The following is a 20,162-nucleotide window of genomic DNA, read 5'->3' on the forward strand; positions in this document are numbered from 1 at the left end:
AAAATTTTAATATGGAACAGCCTTGAATATTTTCTCCTTGAAATTATTTATGAAATAGTAGGTTAACTGTACATTATACTGGCAAACATGCATTTCTTAAGCACACATCAGTCAATCAGAGTGAACTTGGTGGTGAGGACTTGCAGGGGTGGGATCAGCATGCTGGGGGAGAGCGGTGCTTAATGTTTTATTTATTTATTTATTTATTTATTACATTTTTATACCGCCCAATAGCCGAAGCTCTCTCTCAAAATGTTCTTTCTGTGCCTGCTAATCTTTCTCTGCAAATCACTTTTCCTTCAGCTGGGCTCCTCCCAGTCTCAGATCTTTCCCTCACAAACATGTATTTATTTCATCATTGTACTCCCATTTGATTGGCAGCAGATAGACAGTATGTTTGCACATCATACTGCACAACCTGTGAAGATAGCCGATTGTGGGTAGTGTGATAAAGCAGAAGAGGTAGATGTGTTTTTAAACTGATGGGTTGTCATTATATATAATCCAGGTTAGTACCCTTAGGACCTTGTTTATGTTGAAGGGTCAGGTATTTTAGCATCCTTCTTCGTACTAATGGTGGGATAGTCTTGCATGTCATCTCCAGGCAGGTCATGCACAGAAGGACTCACCAGCCACCTAAGCCCTACTTTCCCTGGCTTTGCTAACGGATGGAATAGAGCACGGTATAGCTGTAGACAGCAGGTGCCATGATATCTAATTCCCCTTAATGCAGCAGTCCGCTTTTGCTATGGCTGATCCACTTGCATTCAAGCCTCAGATGCTGAAATAGTCCCAATATCCTGAAGCTAGCTTTTGTATGCTAGTTTTGGAACATGGGGCTCCTCCACTATTTTTGCTTTGTGTTCACAAACCTGGTTGACACATGGCTTGCCTGAGTCACCAAAAATAGCTTGCCTATGTGTATCCTCTCTAAAAGGTTATCTGTGTATTATGTGTTGGTGGGTGGATGGGATTACCAATAGGTATGTTTCCTTTCATGGTATATGACTATTAACAGTTAGAAAGATGAAAACTTAATGATAGGTTGTATTCTGCTAGGCCATGATGGTGTTGTAAGCCAGAGCCTCTGTCCTAGATTTTAATACCTTATAGGTGTGCTTTCTCAATAGAGACATTTGCAGGGGATGTTTCTCACGTCCTACTTTATGATTATTTCCCATAAGCTACTTTTACTTCTGTTTCCACTTGAATAATGGTGCTGCATTTCTTGGTCTGTCTCTAAAAGGTATCCATTAAGCTGTCTTGTTGGTTTTAGGGTGACTTTGGTACGCAGAAAGAAGCTGCTTGGGCTATAAGCAACCTGACAATCAGTGGAAGAAAAGATCAAGTGAGTAACAGTTATTCTTTGAGATGAGAGAATTGTGACTTTAAAAAATCTGTAACAGAAAATAAAAAATAGGACATAATTTAAACAAAAGAAGGCATTTAGAAGTCTCATTGCTTTCAGTGGGGGAGATTTTAAATACGCACTTAATTGTCACATTGAAGTGATAGAGACTTCAAAGTGTGTGACCTTAACTAGATTTTGCCCAGGATCTCCTTACCAAAGTTAGTCTCTTGAGAGACCCACATTATTCATACTGTGATGGATCACTTGGTACTTGACTATCTTACTACCATGGAGTAAGTAGAAAAGTAAAGAGTGTGCTCACTTTGTATTTAATTAATTATTGTTGAGGCCTTTGAGGTGTCCTCTCCAGCTTCTTCCTGGAGTTCCACGCTAGAGGTATGGCTTGGGGTAATCATCCACTCTAAAGGAATGGCTTGCAGTAATCATCTTGCCAGACATGTCACTGAATGAATCTCACTCACTTCACTGCTTGGAGTATAATGCAGTTTGTGTATCTATGTAGTTTGCATTTCAATTACATGAATTTTAGCTATTTTTTTTGTCCTCAACCAAGTAATGGACTTGAGTGAAATGCAAGAGAAAAAAGAACTACCAATCCTTGTTCTGTTTCCTGGGGTAGTCTGTCTCAGGTTGGAGTTGGAGTATATAGCCCCTTTATTTGCACCTTCCACATAACAACCTCCTCTGAGAACCCAACTACAGAACCACGTGTACTGGGTTTCATTTTGAAGGGTTCTATTTTGAGATTTTAGTACAGATTCATTTCTGGTTTGCTGGAGAGAAATTCTCAACATGTTTCTGGCCTTAGGTTAAGTCCTAGCTTACAATCACAATGAGACTGGTATAAATAGAGTAATTCCTGGCATAGGTTAGTTTAAAATGAGATCTTAGTGGTGGAGTGGAAATGGAAAGATTTCTTACTGTAGATAATACTAGCTCAAGGGATACTATTCAATTGATCTAGTGTTATATACCAGTCTTGAACTCTGAATATAAAAGGTACAACATTTCACTAGTTTTATTTGTAAGTATTTGTATTTTCTGTGAAATAATGAACAGACCAAAATTGTGGATTTGTTTTCATTGGCTTGGATCCAAAGAAGTGCAACAGGGTTTTCCCATGCTGTCCTTACATGTTCTGCCCCATGTTCCCAGAAAGATGCTATTTGCATGTCAGGGACCATTAATTGAGTAAGCTTTCTATCTAAGGCTTTTTCTGGTATTACTGGATGTTCTTTACAAATATGCTAAATTGAATCACCCACCATACCTATATTAAAACTTAAACCAGTAGGAATATAGGTGGATATTGAATTATATTCTGTGATAAAAAGTCTAAGCCTCTTTGATATCTAAAGCTAGAATCCACCCATTTACAATAGTTGATTACCAAAATTCACCAAAAGAGTATTCAGCTTGAAGTGACCCCCCCCCCAAAAAAATCACATTTATCTAATTTGAAAAACAAAGCCACAAGTTGCCTGAATAATTGTCAATCCTTAAATGATACCCTTCATATTGGATCCAATAAGAACCTTTTTTTTCCCTCTGGGCTTAAAGTTGCTTTGATCAACTCTCTGTTACTCCATATTCTTAATGATTTGATGCTAATTTGTTTGTCCATTTTTGTTCTTTCCTAGGTGGCATATCTAATTCAACAAAATGTAATTCCTCCATTTTGCAACTTGTTAACAGTAAAAGACGTTCAGGTTGTGCAAGTAGTGCTGGATGGGCTAAGTAATATATTAAAAATGGCTGAGGATGAGGCAGAAACCATAGCCAACCTTATTGAAGAATGTGGAGGTACAGTTGAATATTTGGCTTGATATACTAAAGAATTTGAAGTTTGCTACAGTAATCAGTCAATAAAAAATCTTGTATTTATGTCACAGATCAGGAAATGTTTTCCCTTTCTATGAAGAAATCTGCTTACATTTCTTTAAAATATGATTTAGAGAGTGATTGTCAGTGTATTCTGAAAAGGAACTGTTAGTTTTCTTCTTTATGGCTGATAGATTGGGGTTCCATCAAACTTTGGTTTTTAATTTTTATAGGGCTGGAGAAAATTGAACAGCTACAAAATCATGAAAATGAAGACATCTACAAACTGGCATATGAGATCATTGATCAGTTCTTCTCTTCAGATGATGTAAGTAAATCTTTACTATGAAAGCAAGCCTGTGTACTGCAGGTAGAGTGGAGATCTGCAGTGGTCTGCTGCATCCATAGCCCTGCTGTCTCATTGTGACTAGGGTGGGAGGCCTTCTTATCACTCATGTTCTGTTTGGTTTTTTCTGTCTCATTGGCTGACTTAAGAGGGAAATTAATTATTCCAGTTCAATGTCTGATGTAGGTTTGGGAAAGCCCAGCTTGAGGCAGGGAGCGGTAAGCTGTGCCAAGCAGCTGCCTAGGGCCCAGAGACTGAGAAGGTACTCGCCGACCCCACTCACCACATCCCCTGAGAACCACGTTGGCAGGAGAAAGTGGCTGGTGCAGCTGTGCCGAGAGCAGAACAAACCTAAATGCCTGGCTCTGAGGAGTCCTTCCTAAGAGCCAGCTATTGTAGAGAGATGGTCTGGAGATCACCTATGCTGTCGGTGATCTCCTCAGGAGCAGCTGTCCTCTGTTTATCCAGAGCTAACAGTCAATGCATGGCTGCTCTGGAAGAGAGGTGTTCCAGGACATTGCCAGCAGCACATGACGAAAACAGGGAGGAGGGGAAGGGTCTTTTGGCAGCACCATGCCTGAGTGCACCTAGACATCTGGTACCAGCCCTAGTTTGTGCTCTAATCTATGAGCGTATTGTGGAGAACAAGGTGGTGTATGTTTAGATTCTGTTGATACAAGCCTGTCCCCATTATGCTTATATTTCAGGCCTTACCTGATGTTGATGTTGTGCTATATATTAAAAACAAGCTATTGGTCTTTGTTGGATTTGATAAAATCTTATTCCAAGTCTTTATGTTTCATTTACAGATAGATGAAGATCCAAGCCTTGTTCCAGAGGCAATACAAGGTGGAACATTTGGTTTCAATTCATCTGCCAATGTACCTGCAGAAGGGTTCCAGTTCTAGAGTGGTATTTTGGAAGTTAGGTACAATGCAGCACTGAATAAAAAAAGGTTTGATCCATCAAGCTTGGCTCATGGGATCCGCTGCTGCATTGAATCGGGGAAGAAAATGTGAAGATTTCATTTGGAATCACAGAAAAGCCCGAATGAAGTCAAGATGGCGAGTGGGTGCGAGTGAGAGTGAGTGGCAAAATGTAATGAAAAACTTCACACTGAATGCTTATATAGGTTGTTCAAAGGAAAAGGGCTACAGGTCAAAGATCTTCAGTGCCTGAGGAAGGACATTGACTTAATTAGCGCAATTGTGGGGGGTAAATGCAGTACTATTCCATCATCAAGCCATGTAAGCATAAAGGAGAATAGGATGCCCATATAAGTCCAAGGAGAATGAGCCCAGGCCTTGCTAATGAAGCACCGTGTGAATGGACAACATTGAGTGAATGTCTGGACTCAGTGCTGTGGGGCCACGTGTGTGTTTCAACTCTGGGGCTCTTTGCTCATGGAGCAGACTCCTAGTCTTGGAGTGGGGTGTGTACGAGAGTATGGTTGTGATGCTGTATGTGAACGCATGCAAGCTTGATTTGCCTTCAGGGGGCTGATAATAACCCTAGTCAATCATCAAAAGGAGTGCATAAGTGTTAACACTGGACACAAAAACAGAGACCGGTTTAGCAGCAGACTATGGTTTTACTCCTGCAGCCTGTGTTTTTTATTTTATTTCCCCCCCCCCTTTTTATTTTAGTTATTTTATTTCCTGTATGGCTTATTACTAGTTGCTTGTAAAGTCAGAAAACTTTGAGGAAGGCTTCCCTGTCCATTTGCACCAGATGACTGTTCACAATTGTTACAAAAAAGCTTTCCATATCATCAGAACTAATTTGTGTAGATTTTTTGCATGAAATCCATACACACATTTCCCTCTTTCCAACTATTGTGTTGCAGTACACAAATTGCCATAATACTAGAAAACAATAAAAAAAAAGTTTAATACCATCCTTTTCATTTTTAGAGATGACATAAAGCTATTTTTGCATGTGGTAATCTACAGCATAGCTCATTTTTAGATTTTATTGAGTCCTGTAACCAGCTGTTTCTGTTGTGGTAGGATACCGTGCTGTGTTTCAATGTTATTTGTTTTCAAACTTTGTTTTCTATGAAAATGATATGGAAACCTCAAAATAAAATTTGGTGCATATGTACTGCTGAAAGGATTGGAGAAGAGATGTGAATAGATGTACAAATCAAGTCATGGTTTGAACACGTTAATACCACCTAATCTGTCCAATTGTTCTAGACTTTTTATCTTTAGATGTAGGCAGCCATGAACAATCTATTTTGAGCCACTTTAGAGAGAACTTTGTATTCTTAACTTGCATATAAAATGCAAGTGTTTTTTTATAATTGGAGTAATACCTCAGTTTTGAGGTTCTGCACACTAAATTAAAGTTACATTAGAAATATGTACAAAAACAGAACTCTTTATAAGGTGGCTCATTGTAGGAAATGCTGTGCCTTCCCCTTTGAGCACAAGTGTTGCATGAACAACAGTTTGCTATAAGAAAACATACCAGGTTAGCCACCATTAGCATCTATATCTACCTTGTGTTTTTTTTAAATCAGCTGGTAATTCTGAAACGCAGTAGAATGGATAAAGATTATTTTGTGATCATAACTCTTTGTTGGACTAGAGTATTTTTGCAGCATTCCTTGTCATCAGAAACATGGTTAAAAGTTTAAAACTAGATGCAGCAGAAAACTAGCTTGTGAAATTTATCCAAGTAGAATGCAGGCTAGGCTGTCTTGGGGAAAATAAACATTAAAACTTACAACAACGTTATATTGATGTATGTATTTTTTATTGGTCTAAATGAGTATTTGCAAATTCTGTTTGTGTAACTTCATTTTATTATGCAAGATAGCAGAACAAAACGATCTTACTACATTTATTCTGCAATTTCTTTTCCCCAGTCTTGAAATCATACCTTTCAACTTTCACTACCCAGCTGTAAGTTGCAATATACAAACCGACTTTATTTGAATGTATATTCTTCTCTATCCCATAAACAGCATTCTTTTTCTTTTTCTTTCACCCTGCCTGTATATTCTCCTTTTGGGCAAGGAAAACAGATTTGCAATGGAATATGCTCCCATCTGCTCCTTTCTCCAACTAGAATGAACAAGTACATAGTCACACATGCACAAACTAAGCCAGCTTTCCCCAGCCCTACTTCCCTCCAGATGTTTTGAACTTAAATTACCATCAGTCTCAGCTAGCATGGCTAGTAATCAGAAATAGGACTTGCAGTCTAAAACATCTGTGGGTGCCAAGTTGAGGGGGGGGGGGTTTGACCCCATCATTTTTGACAAGGGCAGGATATAAATTAAATATTAAAATAAGTTAGGAGAGCCTGACCTAAACATTCCAGATCATACTTTCTTCCAACCCAGATTCTACACCAGGAATTACATGTAAGTTGTTATTACGAATGTTTAAATGCACACTCACTGCTGAACTGCAGCCTATACAAATCAGATTTCAGAAACGATTGGGAGGGTTCAAGTGTAAAGTCATACCACAGAGGTATGTGAGGAGGCTCAAGCTTGGGCATGGCAATTCCCTGGCTCCTTTTCCTTTTTGAGGTAAATCATAGGGCATGTCTAGACCTGCCGATATCCCAGGGATCGCCCCAGAATCATTGCTGTGCGTCCACTTGACGCACAGGGGATCCTGGGAGCAGGGAGGGACGATCCCTCCCTTTCCTTGGGATATTGGCATACCCTTTAATCCTGACTTTTCCTGTGGTCTTGGGCTCATCCCGAGACTGCAGGACGTGTGGCCGGACATCCTGTTTTCATCTTGGCTCCTTGTGAGTAACAGCGAGGAACTGGGAACCAGGCATGAGGCACAGAGCTCTTCAGGAGCTCCATGAATATCGGAGGGGGGAACGGGGTCTTTCTATTTTAATAATAAAAAAACCCCTCAGCTTTTTCGTAGGAACGCTCCTGCGCTCATTTCCGATAAAAAAAATAAACCCAAAATGGCGGCCGCAACATCCTTTTCCTTCCAGAATGCTGCGTGCCACGTGTAGACTGAGGGGAAGGATCTCATGATTGTCGTATCGCAAGATTCTCCCCCTCCACCCTCCTGGTTTAGACATGCCCACTGTCTTCTGACTTGGGGCCAGGGGAGAGGGAACAGTAAACTAGTTCACCTCAAACCAGGACAAGAGGAGAAATTGGTACACGTGGGATGTGTGAGCGCAAAACTTCAGCCAAGTTTTCATGTTTTTTTTAATTTATATCTGAAACATGTTTGGGGGTATATAGGTGAACACAATTATTACTGTTCTTTAAATAGAATGTTTACAATAACATTATTAAGAGAAGATGGGAAATGTATGAGATTCAAAGGAGATGAAATTTTGGAGGTAAGTGATGAACTGAAATGTTTGTTTCAGGCACAAGAATTGAAAGCAGGTGAGCAACTTGTGCTCCTCTCCCCCCCCCCCACCAGATATTGGTATACAACATCCATCAACCCTCACTATTGGCTCTGCTGTCTTCAGCTGATGGGAGTTGCAGCCCCATAATGTCCAGAGGGCCATAAGTTGCTCACCCCTTGTGTAGAGAAAAACATTTCAAAACCTTAAAATAAGGGAGGAAATAAGACATTTTTAGGTACGTTCTCTAGTGTTGGACACACTGGTCATTGAGATAACCATTTCAAAACTAACAAACTGCTGCATTTTGAACGCATTGAAACCACATGTAAGAGTTGTTGATCTTAACCTCTGAACTGAAGGGAATTGTGTCCAGGAAATGTTTTTGGGGCGTCAAAGGGACTGCATATAACTGGAGCAAATATTTTATTATAGAGGAACTGTAGTAAAACTTCTCCAAGATAGCAGGGGTGCCAAGATGACCAGGAGCAAAAGTAAACAAGTGAAGAAATGCAGGATTGGAAAGAACTTTAAAAAAAAGTTCTTCATGAGAACTTGATTCAGGAATAATTGGTTGAAGGCCTGAACATGCACATGACACCCAGATACTTTGGTCCAGGAAATTTAGGGAAGTTTAAAAAGTTTTTGGCCTAAAAGGATCTCCAAGACTCGGTATATATCTTTATCAACTAATGTCTTGAAGTCTTAAGTATTGGTGAAGCTTGGAACTGAGTAGTTCTCTACAAACTAGAATTTTATATCAGTATCCTATTCTTGTTATAAATGCACATTCCAACTATATATAGTTATTCTTTACTCTGGCTTGTGTGGGCTTTTTAAAAAAATGAAAAATGCTTTGACAATTCAAACTATTTATTCATAAAAGAATACTGAATGTTTCTTGTACATTTGGAACTTGGTAAACAACAGGTAAGTGAATAGTATAAATAGCAAGACTTCATTTCATTATAGGAGTTTTCTTTGTACTATTCTGCTAATTTGTGTTGGTTTTACTTGAAAAATCACTTTCTTATAGCTTCGTTACAGAAGTTGCATATTCTATAGAAATATGTATAATATAATTTACATGTAAGTAAATCATGCATGTGCATATCTGGAGATTACTTTGAATTTTTCTCTGCACTACTTCTTAATCCAGGAGGCAGGCGACTTATTAAACTGAAATTACATTTTTCTACATTTAGACTTAACTGAAGCAACTGCAATAAATTTAAGGCAAACAAACATTTTAAAATGTGAAAACTTCTAATCAGTATTATATAAAACAATTTATTAAAATTTTGAGTTCTCCATTTAGTCCTCCATTGTCAGTTTCACAAGATAGTTCCATCTCCCCCCCCCCCCACCATCTTTTGAAATCTATTTTAAAGCATGCTTTGAACTGAGTGGCAAACCTGTGCCCTCCAGATGTTTAACTTCCATCCATTACCATTGGCCAGGGCAGTAACAGCTGGAGGGTTACAGCTCCCCCAGCCCTGCTTTATTCAGATGATCAACATTACTTGTTTTTACCCTCTAGGCAGTGTGAGCAAAGATTATTTTAAAACAATAAAGCAAACTGGAAACAAGGTGCCCTCTAAATGTTTTGGACTATAACACTCATAACCCCCAGACAGCATGGTCAGGGATTATTGGAGTTGTCTACCTCTTGATATATATAGGTGAAGGTGGGGATTTTTCAGTGGAGAAAGATTATTTCTGAAGGCAAATTGCCACACAAAGCACGATTAATTAACCTAGCATTCCTTTCCTCTAGTGATACTATACTTTTTCATTGGGGCACAGTTACTCCCCATATCCAGTGCTTAGTCACTAGCTAGGTTCCCCAGAAGAGCTTTTTTCTTTGAGGTTGGGTTTTCTCATCTTTTCTAAAACACCTTTTATCAGCAGAGGGTTGTTCAGTCTCTGCTTGTCTCTTCGAGGTAGTGGGGGATTGTTATTGACTTTTGGGCCTTTTCGCGGGCTTCATTTCTCCAGTGTACCTATAGTGGGTGTGTCTTGCTTTCGCAGTAAGATGAGTTCAGATTCTTGAGGTTTCTTCCAAAGTTCTACCGTAGGCTTCTGACTCTAGTTGTGCCCGACGTTCGGAATCCGGTCTTCTAGAAAAGAGAACTCCCTGTTGAGCGGCAGCTCTCTCTGCGTTATTTTCGTCTACGTGAGGCGCGCCGAGTCTTCCCTGGAAAAAATCACCCATTAGCACGTAAGCCGAATCCCAGTACCTTTTCAACGCGCTCCAATTTGCCTCGAGTTTTGGCTCCTGCCCTGAACTATGGCCCTCCTCTGGTGGTGGTTGCTGCTGCTGCTGCTGCGGATCCCGCTTCTCCAAGTGGCCGAAAGTCTGGTTCACATACCGCAGCACTCTCTCAGAGGGGCTTTCGTTGCTCAGGGACAGGTCATCCCGCAATGACAAAGTTGTCGGGGAGTCTTCGAAAGAATCCTCGCTGCTAAGGCTGCTCGAATAGTTTCTTGGCCACTCGCGCATATGCAAATCCCACGAGGAGCGGGCGGGCTCCACCCGGGCCGGCGAAGAGCAGCTCAAGCCAGCGGCTGTGGACGCCAGAGCGCAGGCCAGGCAGGCCAAGAAAAGACTCTGCCCGGGACTAATAGATAAGCCGCGCAGCTCTGGCTGGGCGCGGATCCGGGCGCGGAGCTCCCCTAAGAGGCAAGAGCCAAGCGCCGCCGCGCAGGCGTTCAGCACCGCGGTGAGGCCGTGGAGCAGCGGGGCCGCCCATCGGAACTCCCGCCGCCCCAAAAAGTCGAGCATCAAAGCCAGGGTGCCGCTCAGCACGCTGAAGAAGCAGCAGAACGCGATGCTCAACATGAGGGGGCCCCCGAGCGAGCCCAGCAGCGGAAAGCCGGGAGGCGGGATGTCCCGGCTTACGACCCAAGCCACCCCCAGCACGAACTGATGCTCTTCGCCTTCCACCAGCACCCAGCTGGGGTAGGCGCCCGCCGTACCCATCACCGCCAGGGCCATGCTCTGGATCACCGCCGCCGCCAGGCTCCCCTCGCGTCTGGGTCTGAAGCGCCTCCGCAGCATCACATGGAGATTCAAGTCCTGGGGGCTGGGGGGCTTCTCCGCTCTCTCCATGACGGACTACGAGAGTCCAAGGGCGGCGTCGGCAACAGCAGGCGGCGTCGGGGCTCTGAGGGGCTCTAAAAAGAGCGGGGAGCGTGAGGAAAAAGACGCGCCCCGCTTTTCCCGCCCAATTCTCTCGTTCCTCTGACCCTGTCGCTTCGCTTGTCCCAGGGGTGGGAAACAAAATGGTCTTGCTCTACTGTTTGTAAAAATGTGGTCTCGTTTTGTTCTTGTTGTATTTTGGACGGGATAGCCTTGTAAATGTGTGTTACAATAAAGACAACTAAGTCTGGTGTCATGTGAAATAATTAATCGTGGCATAAACCTTCCTGGGAAGCGTTATCTGCAATCAGCAGACAACATAGATAGAGAGGGGGAAATTCCCAAGACGTTATATACCGTCTTCAAAATAAAGAGTTTCTTTTAAATGTGATATTTAGTTGGGTTGGTTAGACCCACATTTCCATTCACCTAGAGGGCTAGTTTTATTTTCTTTTTAACCAGGCTCTGTTTGAACCAAACTCTGTTTACGGTGCCAAAGTTCAGTCTGGAACGTCTTAAAAAATTACCAACCAATGAGCATACGCAGTGTCATTAACTTATCACTGACTAATGACAGTTCACTCATTTGGGATGAAAACCCTTTTTCTCTATAGGGGCAGAATGATTTTGCAAAGGACAGCATCTGTCCTTTAGGAAATCCAAAACATTTTAGACATATAAAACCATAAACCTTGAGAGTTGTGTTCAAATATGAATCAGTGTACAGACACTGATGAGTGTAAATAATGGGTTGTGGAGCGTCTGCAAAACCTGTAACTACAACTGCAGATGTACAGTTCACTATAATGGCTTTGTGAGTCCTGTGGAAGGTAAACAGTGGGACCTTTGCATAGATCATACCATGCTTTATGTACCAGTTTGTCAAGCCAGAAATGCATTTTCCTGGGTGTTGACTGCCTCACATTTATATTGTTTTAAAATAATTTCAACTGACAGCTCTTCAGCAGAACGCAGCTCAAACTTGTGCAGACTCAACAGAAATTGGTCGTTACATGGGAAGGCATAGTCGTTCCATTGGAACATAGTAGTTTCATTGGAACAAAATTAATTCATCCACTTTAGCTATCCTGAGCTATTCAAGGAAACTAATTTGATAATGATAGAATGCAGTGACTAGACAATACGAGTACACAATAACAAATATGCAATAATTTTATTTATTTATTAAAGGTATTTGTATATTGTCCTTCATTCAGATATATCCCAGGGCAGTTCACAATAAGATTTTTTAAAAACAATAAAATACAATTACATAATTAAAATAGTACAAAAAGCATAATTAAAACAAAACCATTTTCCAAATTCACCACAAGTTCACAACCAGTTCTGACAGCATAATGGATAACTCAGTTACATGTTTAAACCACCCAGAGAGCTTCAGCTATTATAAATGTAATAAATAGATTTCTTTTTCCTCAGATCTAAAAGATTAAATTCAAATGTCTAAAAGCATAACTGTCTAACTAGGCACCTAAAAAACAAGGATGTAGATGTCAGATGAACTTCTGTTCCACCTTTCTTTGCACAACTAAAAATTATGATTAAAAAGATGACAATTTACTTTTTCTTCTCTTGCCTTTACAGTACAACTCTTCTTCTGCTACAAAATAATCCAGATGTTGAGGTGTTTTTTTACATTAAAAATGTGTGTATGTGTATATATAGGTTTCTGAAAGAAGTGACTATTAGAAGCAAAATGTCAACTATAATATAAATAATAACTAAAATGGGAGTGGAGAAGATGTATAAAAACTATTTTCCTTAGCTGAGGTTTAATTTAATCAGTTCTTATCTTGAGCTAGTAGTTTATATAAAATTCTTCAAAATTACAAGTACAACATGGTGCAGGCAATATCTTGTGACACTGTAGTCACTGCAGTTTGTCTAGCTCTGCCTTTATACAGAAGAAAAGCCTGCTCCAGACCTTTGCACCCTGATTGAACCCAACACAATTAACTTTGTTAGAAATGGTGGTACATTTTACCTCTTCCGCTGGAACCCAAATAAGCATCTTTATGTTCTTTAGAAAGCCATTTATTCTATGAACTGAGTGATAGAACTTAAGCAAGATAAAAACAAAAAACAAGGGGCTGGTTTACACACGTTTTCTACATAAAAGCTAACATCGACTGTCTCTGGGTTATCTGGATACCGTATTTCGATTGTAAGACGCCATCGATTGTAAGACGCACACTAATTTCAGTACCACCAACAGAAAAAAAAAAAACCCTAAGACACACCCGCGATTCTAAGATGCACCCCATTTTTAGAGATGTTTATATGGGGAAAAAAGTGTGTCTTAGAATCAAAGAAATAGGGTAATATAATGTGAACTAACCAATTTCTATGATTGCAGCAGCTAAAAAAAGGGGGGCAGCATGATCATGGAAAGGTATGTCTATGGCCATAGCTAGGCCTAAGGTTTATCCCTGGATCGTCCAGGGGTCAAACCTGTTCATCTAGGTGACACACAGGGGATCCAGTGCTTAGGCAGGGACGAACCCTGGATGATCCCAGGATAAACCTCAGGTCTAGCTGTGGCCTATGTAAAGTATGTGCACACATGCCTATGGAAGAATAGAAACAGTTTGTCTGACTTCCTGGGTTTCTGCAAAATCTGTTGCAATTTAGGTTCTTAAGGGCCTCAAGGGTCAAATCAGTGTACGTAACTAGAAAATAATTTTTGTACCATGTCTATTTTTGGATATAAAGACCTGGATAGTTTTGTCTTAATTATTTTCTTCACAAGGAAGTCTGTGGATTATAGAAAATCTATGGATTTGAGTCTATTGACATGTGTTGCAAGCCTCTCATTAAGGTGATCCATCCCTTGGGGCTGGGAGACCACAGCTTCCATGTTTGTTTAGTTTTGGATCTCTGAAACGCCTTGAGTAAGCTGTACCTAAGATGCAATTCCTATCTATAAGGTAGGAGACGTGTGCTGCAAGTATAAGGAAGAATATAAATATGTTTACAGATTAAAAAAATAAGAACTGAATTGTATGCTACTGATTGTATTGGACTCACACAGCAATAAATGTCTAGGCTGGTAGTAAAAGTTTACATTAATTATTATTATTATTTATTTATATAGCACCATCAATGTACATGGTGCTGTACAGAGTAAAACAGAAAATCGCAAGACCCTGCCGCATAGGCTTACAATCTAATAATCTAACATTAAGCTAAGTTTATAGTTACAAAAGGCCATTCATACATGACTATGGGTCATACAATAATTACTGATATTATGAACATCCTATGAAAACACTGCTAAAATTGTTATTAAGTAACAGAGGGAAGAGGCAAAAGTGAGACTAAAACTTGCTTTTCCCACATAAGTTAATTTGCTTACTCACAATTTGATCCATAATCCATTTAAAGAATTTTATATTTTAATCCCATTGACATTGTGATTAAATGTGGTTTATATGTAGATAGATTAGTTACACTAGAGTGTAGAAGAAGCTGTATTTTTAGTCCACCTTCAGGATAGATAACAGTTTTGTACAATTCTATAAATATGTTTTCACACTCAGATACTAGCCAAATGGAGCCAATGTGGTATAGTGAGTAGATTGTAGTACATGGACCTATAAGAGATGGGTTCAAATCTTCACTTGGCCTTATTGAACAGTATCCAAAGCTGCTCATTAACTAGTAGCACAAACTGTTAGCACAATGGGAAGCTAGCAGATCCTGTAGACAATGGAAACAAGACAAAGCACTTGCTTCTGGAAAAGGGCAGGACAGCGGAACTTGCAGAAGGGTGCTTAGCTGACCTGCCCCATTCCAGAAACAAGTGTTTCCACTCGTTTCTGTGGTTGCTTTAGGAATCGCTAGCAGTAAGTCCTGCTGACACAACAGAAACAGTGGGAGTACAGTGCCAGTATTGGATACTGCCCATTATTCAGCCTACCTATGGGTAGTTGTGAGAATAAAATAGAATATATGTATGCCACAAAGACACAAATATATTATTTAAAAATCTTAACAGATGAAGAAAATGGGGTATGTAAGAGTTAGAAAAATGAGTGGAACTAAGCTGAAGATGGCCCTATTCATAGTAAATACATTTAATATAGCAACAGTTCTCATATAAAGTAACCCAAGAAAAAAACTGTCAGACAGCAACAACACTTGTTAGAGGATACAATTGGTTTGTATTATCAAAACATTCATACTGAATTTAGGGAGGCATGAAAGGATTTTAACTTTCCAGACGCAATTCCAGACATTTCCCAGATGTTTGCATGACAGGCTATAAAATATAAATTTAATTTTATCAGGATAGACACATGTTTATGTATTCTGGAAAGATAAGCATATCATTATTTATGACACAGTGGCAAATTTATATCATTATTTGCTTTTTCAAGGTTACTTTAGCAGACATCCCTCAGTATGTTTGAGTTTTTGCTTCAACATGACTCAATAAATCATAAATACTCTAGCTCATAGAGAAAATATACATGTGATCTTTCACTTAGTAATTCTTGAGGATTATCTGTGTAACAGATGGTAGATTATACTGTCAGTCAATGCTGCACAACGTATCCACTGCTCTTGTTGAGAACCATTTTTCCAACAGTGTCCAGAAGGGGGTGCTATGCATTCTTTGCTTGCATTTTCCAATCAGAACAGGTCTAGTGCAGATTACAATTAAGGTTTATTGTTGAGAAGTCATCAGAGAATCTCCATAGGCTCTTGAAGAAAAGAGTGAAAACAATGGTGAGCAAATGATACTCCCCTGGTTCAGACTCTAAGGGTCCAATCCTATGCATGTTTAGATAGAAAGAAGGCCTACAGCTCCCAATATACCCCCAGCCGGCATGCATGGGGTTGTAGGCCTCCCCACCCCTATCTAAACATCCATAGGATTGCATATTTAATTTCCAACTTGCTAAACCATAATTTATCAGGCAGGAATGAACAATTAGACAACATACTCCCTCGTCCTTTTCTTCCTTGATGCCAGCATACTGGTTTAATTAAATCACTGTTAGCCATTAACCATTAAGTCTGAAATAGGGAAGTGTGGTTTAATGTCAATTTACTAATCAGAATTTTAAACCAGTTTCAAATTTATTTAACATCTTGGTTGACAAGTTGACATTTAGCCCCATGTTGGACATAATAGTTAACTGTAGTTTGATTAAACTTGGATAGGAGTGCCGAACAATGCAGGCGGTAACATGCAGTCTTGTTGCTTGTTCCTAGCTGCGAAACTATGTTATAGGAAGCTAGGAATTAAGCATCCAAACACAGCCATTGTTATACTATGGTGAGCTGGAATTGTATCCACTATACCATGTGATCTTCTCAGGCTTCAGTTTTATGTATTTTTAATTGGAAGTAAGCACCATTAAGTAAGGCCTTCTTCCAAGTTAATATGCATAGGATCATTCTCTGGGCCAAGTGGTCTGCACTGATATGTGAAAGCACTGACTGTGGTTGTTCAGTGTTATGGAAATTCACTCTGCACATGCTCAAGGACACTTTTTAAAAAATTAATTCACATATCCCAAATCTGTGTTCATAACAGGAATTGTTAGGGAAACCTCTGCTTTTTAAAACAGCAAGAAGACAGTTTAAGTGGATAACTTGTGGTTGTTGCTTCTATCTCTGTGATAATTCCATCCTCTGAAATGAAACATACAAATTTTATATTTTTTTGAAGATCAAAATGTGAAGTAAAAAATTCAAATTTTGAAACAATATTTTGACATTAATTTCATAGCTTTATATTTAGAGTATCTAATATATATATTCCCCCATGTGTGCCTGCTCTTACAATATGATCTTGCTTGTAGGCCCTTGGAATGTCCCTGCTATATGAAGAAAGGTGATGATGATATCTGGGGAGAGGTCCTTCTTATTTGTGGTACACTGCTTCTGGAATTCTCTTCTAAGGGGGCCTGGAGCTACCTGGCACCAGCATTTATGTCTTTTGGGCCTTCTTAATTTTCTCAAACTTTTAATCTTGGATTTTAACTTTTGCTGAAATGATTTTTTTAGTGCTGCCTTTAATTCTGTAACTGTAGTCAGTAGGATCAATTCCTTTTATGCAGTGTTTGTGTCTTAAATTGTCATAATTTTATCTATTATGACATCATGAACTACAAGAGTCCACCTCAAAACAACTCCCTTTCTGGCATTAGTTCCTGGCACAGTTTGAATGCAGTGTCAAGAACCATCCTTTCTTAGCAGTGGCCAAAGTATGTTTTTTGACACTTTATACTAGAGAAGGTAAAGTAAGAATTTCCTTTTAATCTGTTGATATATTTATCTTTTGAAAATGTGTAAGGTTGAATTATAAACCATCCAGCTAGCCCAACATCCATATTAGATTGGGCCAGACTTTTAGAGGGATTTATCCATTTGATCTGGTCTTTACCATGGCTTGACTTTCCTAAGTAACAATCAGGAAGTCACTTACAGCTGTAGTGTTCTGTCCAAATAAATTGCGATATCCCTCACCTGTTGTTGAATCCAATAGCAGTGTGAAACATCCTAGGTCTCAATGGGGTTTGTCCTCTTTGAACTCTTGTTTGCAAGATGACCTTATGTGATTTTGCCCCCAGTGTGTAATGGTAAATTCTGAAGTGCAGGTTCACATCATGGCAGTCCTGATAGCCATGACTCCAAATTGCAGGTAGCTATGTTAATCTCCATCAGCAAAACAGTTCTAGAAATTTTAATTTTAATCTCTACTAGGAGCAGGCGAGTCAATTGCCCACCAGGATCACGCCACGACAAAATATTTTGCATAGTTCCCATCAATATAGTGTTGCTGGAAGAACCAATTTTCTAGCCCACTACTGTGAGGACTGCAGCTAAGCTCAGAGGGAACAGGGAAGTTGAGGGATGGTGCCAGCAGATGACATCATCGTCCCTGCTAACCAAAGATTCAACATCCAGTACCAGAAGGAATCCCTGACCTGAGCCCATAAAGAAGCTATGTGGCTCCTCAAGGAAAATAGAGTTCATTATGACTGCATTGTCTATATTGACGGATACCGAGAGGGGGAGACAGTTGTTAATGAGACGCTCCTTATTCCCCCATAGAGATGAGCCTCTATACCTAGCTGCTGAAATACAGTTCGCTAGTTGCTGAAATGTGACTAAAGTACTGTGCAACCCCAAAAGCGTAGTCCCAAAGGGAAATGGACTACGTTGAGTGGAAAACACAATATGCAATCTTTCCTGCAAAGTTGTGATTGCAGAGGGACCATCCAGTATCTCTTCATAAGGTTCAATGCCATCAGATATAGGCATTGGCCATCAGGACCTTCACCTGGTCTTTCTACCAACAAGTATGAGTGCAACATTGAGCAAGTATATGAATATTTCATTGAACTCCAGAAAGTATATGCAGAATGAAATACTGCTATTTTGTTTTTTCACAAAGACAATGGGATTTCGCCACTCACTTTGCAAGGGTTCTATCACCATTGTGTTGCTTTAATTTCCTGGTCCATGTTCTCCCATTGTTTGCCTGGCAAGGCCTTTTGGACTGTTCGTTTTTACAGACAGCTGACTAACCTAAAGCAGCTATTTAACAGCAACACTATTACAGGACCTAATAATATCAGTCACATCATCAATGGTTCATTCACTTGCTTATCTTGCAATATGATATATTCTATTATCTACCAACTAGTGAAAAATCCCATCATATGACAGGTGTATTTATTTTGTTAGGACTTCTTAAAGTAAAAGCCTTGCTAACATTTTTATAACTGGTGAGGAGGTTAGCCTTCTATCAAATTTATCCTCATGAGACAAATTAGTTACTGAGAGTGGTTTTTGGCCCGTCTGCTAGGCCAGAAGGTCCTTGCAGTTATTTTTCTGGAACTTCCCTAGAAGGCCGCAGTTCTGAGAAACATCGCTAGATGGTGTTACAGGGCAAAAACGATAACTGGTGAGGAGGAGCACTCTGGCATTTTATATATAGAATAACGCCCTTCTCATTTTATAGAATATAAACTGTTTGGTCTCTATGCAAAAGAATAAATGGACAAGAATCTGATACCAGAAAGGCAATGTTTATAAACCCATTGGGGAAAAATTCAATTTCTGAGGACACCGTTACCAAGGTGGCCATTCTTAAACAAGAGGACTTCAAAGGGGGACTCCAATGTGAAATCACTACATTGCAACTTATCAGTTCAATTCTATATCCTGAGACCTGAATTGAGATAATAGGTGAGTGTATACAAGGGGGAGGGTATATAGATGTATATGCATATTTTGGCAATTTGTAAAACTTAAATGACTGAACTGAAAGTAGTTTCATTTAATGTAAAAGATATGGGTTCACAACAAAAATACCAGAAGGTTCAGAACATTCTTTAAAAAGAGAGCCCAGACTGATAAATTTGCAAGAAACCCACCCCCCAAAATCAAGGTGCTGAATTACTCAGGAGAAGTGTACTCTGCTCCTGGTTCTTCAAAATTCTGAAGAGTACTCATTGCAATAACAAAAAAAGGTTAATTTTTAATCAGGATTATATACACACACACATTTACAAGCCTCTGTGGTATTTTGCTACATTATGCCTATTTATGTAATGTAAGTATTTGAAATGTTTTAGGCATGTCTACTGCTTTAAAGAATGTTGAATGGTTATAAATGTATTCAGTGTTTATGTTGCAGGGACCAGGATGTGAGAGTGAGTTCTGATTGGCTGGATTGGTACATAGGGAATGGGAGGATATATTGAAGTCATAGGCATGCACAGCACATTTCATTAGGTGGTTCGGCCAGGGATTTTTTTTAAAAAAAGGGTTTCACAGCACATAATTAAGACAAACCTGTTCTACATAACATCTTAATGTTAAAATCACTGAAATAAAGAACGGGAGACATTCAATGTATCTGAAATTAACACCACTGGCTATGGAAGTTAAAAAACTATGGCAATAGGGGAAAGTTACATGTATTCCGTTAGTCACATTAGTCACCAGCAACACATTTTTTTATTCTTTTACAGAAAACATTCAGAAATTAGGCCTACTAATTGGTTGCATGAAGGAAGGACTTCTTCACACAGCACATAGTTAAGTTATGTAACTCACAACCACAGGATGTGGTGATGACCACCAATCTGGAT

At 39.6% G+C, this 20,162-nt stretch overlaps 1 protein-coding gene across 1 annotated transcript in view; it reads left to right on the forward strand.

The window, feature by feature from the left end:
- KPNA4 (karyopherin subunit alpha 4) overlaps positions 1–6,280 on the forward strand; it is a 39,829-nt gene extending 33,549 nt beyond the window's left edge. Inside the window, exons 14-17 of the mRNA XM_063132029.1 lie at positions 1,277–1,348; positions 3,013–3,175; positions 3,427–3,521; positions 4,349–6,280. Of these exons, the coding sequence (XP_062988099.1) occupies positions 1,277–1,348; positions 3,013–3,175; positions 3,427–3,521; positions 4,349–4,447 (429 nt within the window). The 3' untranslated portion in view covers positions 4,448–6,280. The remainder of the gene's footprint in view (positions 1–1,276; positions 1,349–3,012; positions 3,176–3,426; positions 3,522–4,348) is intronic.
- The last annotated feature ends 13,882 nt before the right edge of the window (positions 6,281–20,162 follow it).

This window comes from Elgaria multicarinata, chromosome 8 (genome assembly GCF_023053635.1).
Source record: "Elgaria multicarinata webbii isolate HBS135686 ecotype San Diego chromosome 8, rElgMul1.1.pri, whole genome shotgun sequence".
Classification (NCBI taxonomy): Eukaryota; Metazoa; Chordata; class Lepidosauria; order Squamata; family Anguidae; genus Elgaria; species Elgaria multicarinata.